General features: G+C 43.8%; 1 protein-coding gene across 1 annotated transcript; it reads left to right on the top strand.

The window, feature by feature from the left end:
• The first annotated feature begins 579 nt into the window (after positions 1–579).
• Positions 580–9,551, top strand: brd2a (bromodomain containing 2a). Its single transcript, XM_040041183.1, has 12 exons — positions 580–2,690; positions 5,202–5,505; positions 5,592–5,729; positions 5,944–6,094; positions 6,184–6,383; positions 6,503–6,991; positions 7,082–7,210; positions 7,337–7,528; positions 7,623–7,882; positions 7,973–8,283; positions 8,391–8,516; positions 8,664–9,551. Exons 1-12 carry the CDS (start codon positions 2,659–2,661, stop codon positions 8,789–8,791), a joined length of 2,460 nt encoding a protein of 819 aa, XP_039897117.1. The 5' UTR covers positions 580–2,658; the 3' UTR covers positions 8,792–9,551.
• Positions 9,552–10,572: the final 1,021 nt, after the last annotated feature.

Here is a 10,572-nt window from a genome sequence, read left to right as displayed (position 1 = left end):
TTTGGTGTCTGATAATCTCATTGGAATCCAGCAGTGAAATGATAACTCCACTTTAACGTGATGCAAAAGTCTCGACTCATCAGGGACTACTTCAGTGAAGCTTATTGTCCATTTTCAAGTCTTATTTGAAATACAAATACTAAGGTGTACATAACGCTCCACAGGCACATAATACCCGAAAAATAACAAGACTAGAGAAATACCAAAAACATTTTTCAAAATTACATTAAAAAATAGAGACAAAAGCGGAGATGATGGATATGCGTCTAAAGAGACATACATACTAGATAGGACAGGGTAGGGGAAGGAATAGATTGTAGTTTAATGTCAGAACAAGTTAAATTGTTGTTAGAAAACTATTTATATAAAATCCCCTGTTTATCCCCTTTTCCTGCTTTAATCTGTAAAATAACACTCATCACTTCCAGCTGAATCCCACCTCCTTCCAGGGAACACTCAGTGCAGAACACAAGAACGTACTTTATGGGTAAAACTGCTCCTGGATCAGCGTCGCTCTTGCACACTGGGGGCATTGTTGGCAAGGCGTCTACGTGGGATAAGCGCATGCGCATTGTTTCATGGTGCAACGCAGACGCAGATCGACAGCAATCACGATCAGAAGAAAAAAACAGATGTCAGTATTTTTCTTTGACAAACTCCGACAAATGAGATGTGGATTATTATGGCGATCATAAACGGATTACAGGTGCAAGAGTTCGGCAAACAGCGCAATCAGTAAAACTGCAATCGTTTTTAGTCACGTGGTCACGCCTGGCCAATCAGAACGAGCCAAATCCGACGGAAAGTATGTCCTTTGTTCGGATATTTCGACAACTTTATTCGCCTAATTGTGGCGAATAATCTGCGCGTCTCTCTGGATATGGACACGGTGTTTTTATGAGCTCGGGCTCGCGTTGAACACATTTTATCGCGGTGTTTGCAGAATGCCACGTGTCCAGATTTGATGAACGGGCACGAGTCGTCACATGACTCCCCTCCCCCACCCTGCGCAGGGAATGGGGGAAGAAGGCGGACATGTTTGAGGGAAATGTGTTGGTTAAAAAGTATCGAGGTGGAAGACAAGAAGATAATTTGAAGAAAGGTTTCGCATTATTTTGGGATTTATCATTGGAATTTCTTACTTACTTTACATTCCAGACTTTATTGACTTATACTCAACATTCATTTTATATTTTTTATATATATTTTTAAAAATGTTTAGTTTAATGTTTGTTTTTACAGCACAATGTTATGAAAACGTTAGAAATATTTGAAGCTGTATTAATATGTGCCAGTGCTGTATCGTGTATTTCAGTGACATTGCAGGGAATTTGTAACCTTGGTGTGGGGGATGGGCGCAGTGGTTAGGTAACCTTTTGTGTGTCGTCGTTTCAATGAGTTTAAGTCGTTTTTTTTTAAAAAAAAGAAGCCGCTTATATAGGTTTATTAAGTACGATTTTTGTACAATTATCTTGATGTTATTTGGTCTTTTATTGTTTGGTTGAACCACAAAGGTGTGGTTTGATGGTTTAATCTTTAAAACAATAGTCCAATCTTTAATTTAATTATTCCCTTGGACTGTATTAGTTAACGTAGTTGTAAATATTTCGGTTGGAGCTTGATTTAATCAGGCTTTGGATGAGGTTGTTAATGAAAACTGCTGTGTCATTCAGGCGTTGGTTTCTGTGACCTTCTTATAGGTGTTCGTGTTAGGTTTTTATTGCTGATGAAAGATGTAAATGATTGCTTCAGCACAAACATCGTTTAGTTAAATTATGTGTAAGGCCTGATCTGCGCCCTTTCACAGCGTGTAACTGCGGGTCGTGGAGGCCTCGTTTTACAGGCTTGGCTGGTCTGACTGTTAAAATTGTGGCGCTTTCTTCACCAAGTGTTGGGGATCTTACACCGTTTGCGCGTGTAAATCGAATATACGGCGTTTTACAGGTTTTTCTTGACATTGTGTGTTTTGAGTTGAGGGTTATTTGATCATATTACTGTCTCTCAACGTGCTTAAAGATGGCGGCTGTGCTTCGTTTCCCTTAGATAAAAATGCGGATGTACTGTTTAGTACAACGCTCGTGGGAAGAAGCCCTTGGCTCTTCGAGGGTGCGCGTGACTGGATGCAACAACCAATAGGCTTCATGGTATTTACCCTGAAAGCCCGCGTTACAGCAGCTTTGACCAATACCCGTCGTCGCTCTCAACACGTTGACGTAATGTAATATGATATGGAGCAGGCTGGCTTCCTTGCCCTCGCTTTCTGTGGGGGATAATATGGCGGAGACAGTTGCATACAGTATATCTTAAAGGCTGTAGAAGGGTGGACCAATAGTGTTGTGCAACTTATTTGACGGACAGGAAAATCTTGCGAATAGGCTGACCTGAATTGCAGGTTGGAGAGTTTCAGTATCCAGGGGTGTGGTCATTTTAACTGACGTCGTGAACAGCCAGTAGAAATCCAAGGGGCGGGGACGTTTTGGGGTGGTGTGTCCAATGGGTTTTGCGACGGGTCTATAAAAAGCCGGGTGTAGTCGCATAGTCGCCATTTCAGCGAAGCAGATTTGAAAGAGAGCTCCGTGGCGGGGAACGGAGAGATCTGACGACTGGAGACGGATCCTGGTTTGAGTGTAGCTAAAAACAGAATCCGGATCCATCCCGATGGAAATGGCTGTTAACCCGCCCATTGACAGGTATCTACCGGTATAACTGACTCTCAGCTTTCCATCAGTCGGAATATTGTGAACATTTATGGTTATTTATTTTAAATATAACGGAACGGGCACCCTGTTTGCTGTAATGCCAGTTGGAGAGAGGTGGACGCTGAGTATGCTACAGGAAGGACTTTATCGCGTCGTTACAGGCATTAGAAGTGACTTTCATGTGGAAGAAGTAAGGTTGTTTTGGGCTTTTTAACATAACAAACTGCGACTGTTGAGCGCTGTGTCGGCGCCATTTTCGGCTGCCGTTGGCCGCTCTCTCACACTGTCTAGCAGTTAGCATTACTAGCTCTAGCCTGAGCCCAAAGGGTTGCTCATGAGACGCGTAAGTATCACGTTTGGTGCTGTATGTCTGCGTTTATTGACAGTGACAATTGACAATGCTGACCTGGCATCTTTTAAGAAGGCTTTATCTAATGTATAAATGTGGCATTTGTGTAGCACAAAACCATAGTTAAGCTTGATCGTTGTGCAAGTACATACGTAGGGGAGTCGGGCGCACAGCCACGGCAGAGTCACTGCGTGTTTCGCCGGTTTGTTGTTGTAGCCATGTGGCGGTCATGGGGTTGTTGTGATCGCCGGTGTAACGACTCTATTGTAGCATAACGGCTAACGCTCCGTTATCAGTAGCACCACTACCAGTTATTTATGTATTATTAAAGTAGTATTGTCACACATACAGAGAGCCTGTCAATGTCTCTGGTAAATGTTATTTTTAATGTAGGGTTATTAGTATATATGTTGGGTGTTTCCCTTGGTTGCCTGGTTACAGCGCACACTAGCCCCAGTAGTTAGCAGCTGCTATCATTTTGAACTAATCCGATAATGCCAAAAAACTGTCTCTAAATATGATAAATTTTTAATACTTTAATGGAGAATCTATTTTTTGTCTCCTAATTTGTTAAATATTTTTTGGGCCAACATGTTTTTTTTGTGTAGTGCTGTTAATATTTTGTACATGATTATTTCCCTTTTTAATAATAAAGTACACTAACTGTCAAATGTGTTTCCAACAGTTGTATCATTTAAAATGACTGCTTTACAATAGCTTTGCACTCCTTTTGTTGTATCATGTTGCTAATTCTTCTTACATTTTGTGTGTAGGGTGGATCAGTGCAAACATACCCTTAGGCTATGCATAGGAGACTTAAGCTACTAACCCCATGGGTTATATTACTTGCACTGTTTGCTTAAATGTGGAACTTAAAAAAAAAACAACAATTTTCTGTTTTGACTTAATGGTAATGGTGCAGCATCCAATAATACAACACCAGCTGTTTCAGGCTTTTGGTAGAGACCAGTTTTCAGGCGGGTGACCTTAAATACCCCCTCTGGCCTTGGTTAGTCTTGTAAGTCTTGTGGTTCAGATGGTGGGCCAGTGAAGGTGGATCATGGTGAGTCAATACCTTGCAGCACTGAAAGAGGGGACAACTGAATAAACAGAATTGCTGGTTTTTACATTTTTCTTTTTAAATTAAAAATACTAGCATTAGTGTCACTGTAGATTTGATGCTAATGCCACCAACAGTCCCCATCCAAGCAACCAGACTCTGAAAATACTGCACAGTTAATGATATAAAATACAACTACTGTTACTTTATATCCAGTACCCGTAACTATGCTGTTTGGCTCTAGAGTGTATAAGGATATGCTTTCTTTACACCTTAGTGTTATTAAAGGTACACATGGAGGCACAATGGTAAGTCAGGTCAACACCAGAGTTCAACAGAGATGTCTTCCTTCGCTGGTGCAAAGTGTCGTGTTACGTATTGGTAATGTGACTTTTGTATAGAACTGTTTTCTCCTGTCATCTAAACATAACTCTGAAGTCACCAGGCGCTCATAGGTACAGTCATGGTTGCAGAGAACGAGTTTAGACAGTCGGTGTCTCGCACCTGTCAAACACAGAACAACAAGAAGTAGGAGTGGCTTAGTGTTAATACTGTGACAAGTTAATGTGTACCCTAAGCTCTGTTTATATATAATCACAATTCTGTGTTAATGACTAATGGGTGGCTTGTGGTAGACAAGGTTAGGAATTAGAATTTGTGTGTAAATTTTCTACACTATTCCAGTCATTACAGTAACATGGCAGCTTAAACTCCTCCCACAATCTAAGTTGTTTTTTTTTTAAGCATGGAAACGGGTGTTGGGTTTAAGTCTGAGTGAGACGTGTAGAAGAGGAAGTGCTTGTACCAGTTCACCCAGTGTGAGCGCTCAGGGTCAGGCAGATGGGTGCTTGCTAACAAACGTGTAGTATCCTTTTTGACTTTGTATCAAATTTGACACGATAACAGGAAGCATACGTCAACAAGGGAACACTTATTTATTATGAAAGTTGATTAGCTTACATGGTAATCCCAGGATGTACAGCACAGAATATTCATTGTAACCTTTCTATAATGAGAAGAAAAACTTAATAGAATTTCATCATCACAGCTCAAACCAAAATACTCAGTTCCTTTGTAACTGTGCTCTCTGCAGCTCCCATGTTGGGCCTGATGCCAGTATGTTGGGAATAATGATGGATCAGAACTGTGGCACAGCTGGAAAACGCATCCGAAAACCTTCACTGCTCTACGAGGGCTTTGAGAGTCCTGGAATGCCCCCCCACAGCCAGATGACCCCTTCCGGGCCCCCGCAGCCCCCGGTGAAGGACCCCAACCGCCAGGGGAGGATGACCAACCAACTGCAGTTCCTGCAGAAAGTCCTGCTCAAATCTTTGTGGAGGCACCACTTTGCCTGGCCTTTTCACGAACCCGTGGATGCTGTCAAGCTCAACCTGCCAGTGAGTGTATAGTTTCAGGTTTCAGTTCCTGTTTAAAGAGTGAAGTTTGAATGTTTCCTACCCTGAAAATGCCTCTCTTCCTCCAGGACTATCACAAGATCATAAAAAATCCAATGGACATGGGCACAATTAAGAAGAGATTAGAAAATAACTACTACCGCAGTGCCAGTGAGTGCATGCAGGACTTCAACACCATGTTTACCAACTGCTACATTTATAACAAGGTAAATCTGCCCTGGTCAATATAACCAAAAATTGTAAAAATATATAGTATAAAATATTTAGAGCAATACTACCCTTGTATATTATGTATCTATATATAATTATGTCTTTAGATGTTGCCTATAGTTATTAACTATAGTTAATGAATGTATTATGTATAAAGTGTGTTAATATCATTGTTTTAAAACCATTTTGTGTGAATTTCCTTCACTGCAGCCGACAGATGACATCGTGCTGATGGCTCAGTCTCTGGAAAAGGCGTTCCTGCAGAAGGTGGCTCAGATGCCTCAGGAAGAGTTGGAGCTGCCTCCCCCACCTCCACGCAGCAAGTCTGCAAAAAATGGCAAAAAAGGGAAAAACAATGCAGGTGAGCAGATGTGTCAGGCCAGCAGCTGTAGTACACTCAGGACAAGATCAGTCACTTCACAGCCTGATTCTCCTCTTTCACTCTTTCAGTCTCTGGAGGCGTGACAACAGCTCATCAAGTCCCAGCTGTCTCTCAGTCAGCATACTCGCCTCCCACTCCAGAAACGCCCGACTCAATCCTCTCCACCCCACCACAAACCATTTTGTCCAAGAGCATGCCCCACACCTTTCAGACTGAGCAGACCATGCCCACCATCACAGGTCTCCTGCCCACCCAGCCCACGGCTAAGGTAACTGTAACGCTTGACTTCTCGTATTTATATTTTTGGAATGTGTTCTAAAATTCATGGAGACTAGACATGAAACGGGATTCCTCTGACTTCCTCTGTTCTTCTTTTCTCATCTACAGAAAAAAGGTGTGAAGCGGAAAGCGGACACAACCACTCCGACCACTGTACCCATGCCTATAATGAGCACGATGGGCGTTAGTGGCATGGGGCTGGGGCACAACTCACCGCTAACCCTGACCTCTCTGAGGGTGGACCACAACAGCGGCATGGGGATGGGGATGGGGATGGGAATGAATATCAACATGAATATGGGCCGACCAGCAGTGGTTGTAGGCACCAAAGGAGCAGGAGGGAACAGGAGGGGAGTGAGCGGACGACCCATCAAACCTCCTAAGAAGGACTTACCAGATTCTATCCTGCCGCCGCCGGTGCGCCGCAGCAAGCTGAGCCCTCAGATGCGTTACTGCAGCGGCGTCCTGAAGGAGCTGCTGTCGAAGAAGCACGCCGCGTACGCCTGGCCGTTTTACAAGCCTGTCGATGCCTCGTCGCTCGGTCTTCACGACTACCATGACATCATTAAACAGCCCATGGACCTCAGCACCATCAAGGTACGCATTCATTCCACAGACTGAATTTATCACTTCTGAAACTGAAGTTCAGAGACTGTTTATCTAAAATCTTTTCTTTTGTTGTTTTAGCGAAAGATGGACGGCAGAGAGTACCGTGAGGCGCATCAGTTCTCCGCTGATGTTAGACTGATGTTCTCCAACTGCTACAAGTACAACCCTCCTGACCACGATGTGGTGGCCATGGCCAGAAAACTCCAGGTGATTTTCTTTATTTCAATGATTTAAAAAATTAATTGGAACTTTTAAATTCTCGCAATTTGAAACTTCTACTTCTCATTTTCAGTTGCATTTTTTTTTTTAAACCAAACCATTTTCTCTCTCCAGGATGTTTTTGAGTTCTGTATTGCTAAAATGCCAGATGAGCCTCCAGCACCACCGAGCTCTTCCTCGTCTTCCTCATCCTCTTCATCCTCCTCTGAGAGTGAGCTCAGCAGCGAGAGTGAGGAAAGCGACAGCAGCCCAAGCTCCGACTCTGAGGAGGAGAGGGCGAACCGTCTGGCAGAGCTGCAGGAGCAGGTGTGTACCGCAGCATGTCTGTAAACACATGTTCACACACCGGTTGTTCGCAGCACTGATGCCATTTTATCTTTTTATTTTTTTGATCTTTCAGCTAAAAGCTGTTCATGAGCAGCTCACCGCACTCTCACAGGGCCCCATCGCCAAACCCAAGAAGAAGAAAGACAAGAAGGACAAAAAGAAGAAGAAAAAGGTTGAGAAAGAGAAGCACCGGAGGATAGAGGAGGATGTGACACCTGTCAGGCCGCCCAAGACCCCGAAAATGACCAAAACTCCAAAATCTAAGAGCAAGAGTGTGCCCTGCCCCGTGATGCCGATGAAGAAGGCACCGAGCAAGAAAAACAACAAGAGCAAGTGAGTGCTGCCACCTACTGGACAGTTTATGAGTTGACTGCATTGTGCACATTTTTATTTTGTTAAACACTCCCTGCTTTCCTCCAACAGATCCAAAAAGGCCAACGTCATCCCGCAGGTGGCCCACGATCCCCTCGTGAGCCATTTTGACTCAGACGAAGAGGAGGAGACGGCGCCTATGTCGTACGACGAGAAGCGCCAGCTCAGCCTGGACATCAACAAGCTGCCCGGCGAAAAGCTCGGCCGCGTCGTTTACATCATCCAGTCCCGCGAGCCGTCGCTCCGAGACACCAACCCCGAGGAGATCGAGATAGACTTCGAGACGCTGAAGCCGTCGACGCTGCGGGAGCTGGAGCGATACGTCATGACGTGTCTGAGGAAGAAACCCCGAAAGCCTTACAGTTAGTGAACCTCATAAAACATTGGGAAGAAAATGAATAAGCACTGGGTTAGTTGATCTTTGGTTAAAGTTCTCCAGCTCATTGATGTTCTCGTCTTCTGTCTGCAGCGAGTAAGAACAGTGCTGGAAAGTCGCGGGAAGAGCTCGCTCTGGAGAAGCAGATGGAGCTGGAGAGAAGGCTGATGGACGTCAGCGGTCAGCTCAACTCTGGAAAGAAGCCGACGAAGACCAAACGTAAGTCGTCCATGTGAAACTTTATCAACACCGACTAAACTGGTCCCGGTGTTGAACAATGACCAAAAACTACAGCCATGGAGCATAATGTAGTTTTCTTGTTTTCCTCTGAACACATCTTGATGTTGTTTTGTTTTCTTCTTCCAGCCGAGAAGCCTGCAGCCGACACCCACACCCAGCCGTCGCGTCTCAGCGCCAGTAGCTCCTCCTCTGACTCTTCTTCATCATCCTCTTCGTCCTCGTCCTCAGACACAAGTGAGTCAGACTCCGGCTGAGAGACAGACTCTTCATATGAAAAGATGTCCCGTTGGACTCTTTTCTCCCCGAGTGGACTGAACTTATTTAAAGCTGCTGACGGAGCTGCAGGAAGGGCCGGCGAGCCCGGCAGAGATGGAGCGTTCCCGGCACTCAGCTCCGACATGAAGGAGGTTCCTGCTCTCCTCCCTGAAGAACCGGCCTCGGCGGGTGGAGTGAGGGACGCTCCATCTCCTGCACATAAAGAAGATTGAGGCGTGCGTTGGAGGGATAAGGGTGCTAGAGCCAGAATGTGTCTAATTTCTGGAGATAATTTTCCCTTCTCACCGTGCTCCCTGTCTTTATGCTGTATAGACGAGGTGTACAGTACTCAATACATTTCTTTTATAAAGAAGCATTTTATGGAGCTAATTTATTCCCTCATTGTGGGAACAATGAAACTGGCATGAGCGAAGTCGTTTTTGTTTGTGTTTCTTTCTTTTTTTTTCCGAGTGGATAAAGAGGGGAAATGTTTGTGTGTGTGTTTCTGTGCGAATGACGTCGTGACGTTCTTCATAGTTTTGACGCAGGCGTTGAAAAAGTGGGTCTGCACACAGAAGCACCTTCAGAACGCATGAGATACAGAGGAGCTGACGAACATCTGCACACATCTGTTGGAGGGGCATGAATGTTTCTGTGTCGGCTGTTTTCTCATCCTTTTCTCTGTAAACGTGTTGCTTTTTCTAATGTGACCAATCTGCTAATAAATTGTGGGGGCGTTTCGTCCTGTGCTCAATAACATCTGTTCCTCTGATTTCTTTAATTCAGTCACAAAAACATCGGATCAGAGAGGTTTTAAATCCAGAAGTTTGTCTTTAAACAATCGGCCTTCGAGATCGACGGCAGCTGAAAGTTTCAGTTTTATTTGACTTTACTTTGTGTGATTAAACTTTAGTTACAGCAGGTTAGAGACGGCGAGTTTGTTTTGATCGAGTAGACGCCGACGACGGATTCATGTTGTTGTGATGATGCACTGTTTCGTTTTGTTTGTACTACTAAACCAGTTTGTGATTTTTAGGGTAAGGTGTGTTTTCTGTTCTTCTGCAGCGGATTATTTATTTAGGAGGAATTTTAAAAAGGAGAAACTTTTCATACTGAAAGCAAACGTTTGTGGACAGGTTACTGGTCGGGATTGTGGAGGTGTAGATAACCTACAGCCTCTGAGCATGTTTTTGTTTCCCTTTGATTCCTTTTTTAAAGTATTTTCAGTCTGAAGTTTGTCAGAACCCTGAAGCCTGTGTACTCCATCGCTTCACCTGAACATCTGTACATAAATAAACTGAGACGTCTTTTCACCGACTTTGGCAACGTTTTATTGACATCCTGAGTTCAAACAACACAACATAAAAAAATACATCAAAGTTTTCAGTTTGGCGATCAAAGAGAGGCGCAGATTAAAGTATTAACTGCAGTTTGTTTATTCTTTTGCTGAAAGAACTTTTTAACCCTAATCTGGACTTTTTAAAACAAACGCTCTCATCACAGAGGGGAACAGCACACAACTGGAACTGAGCATTAAAATCGAGTTCCTCTGAATGACGTTCTCACAGTGCCTGACTTCATGTATCCTCACATGTGCAGCCTGCATCCTGCTGCAAGCAGTTTTCCTGCATATTAAAAATCCTGAGATTCTCTGACATGTTTATATTGATTATTAATAATTATTACTAATAATAAATAAAAGGGAACAAGCAGACAAAATCCATTTAATACTCCAAAACACTCCTGCTGCACCGTGTAACGCCACAGACCAGCTGAAACT

The sequence above is a fragment of the Simochromis diagramma genome, unplaced genomic scaffold (assembly GCF_900408965.1).
Source record: "Simochromis diagramma unplaced genomic scaffold, fSimDia1.1 OVJJ01000536.1, whole genome shotgun sequence".
Classification (NCBI taxonomy): Eukaryota; Metazoa; Chordata; class Actinopteri; order Cichliformes; family Cichlidae; genus Simochromis; species Simochromis diagramma.
The sequence above is the reverse complement of the archived record's forward strand: the minus strand, read 5'-3'. Positions and strand labels throughout refer to the sequence as shown.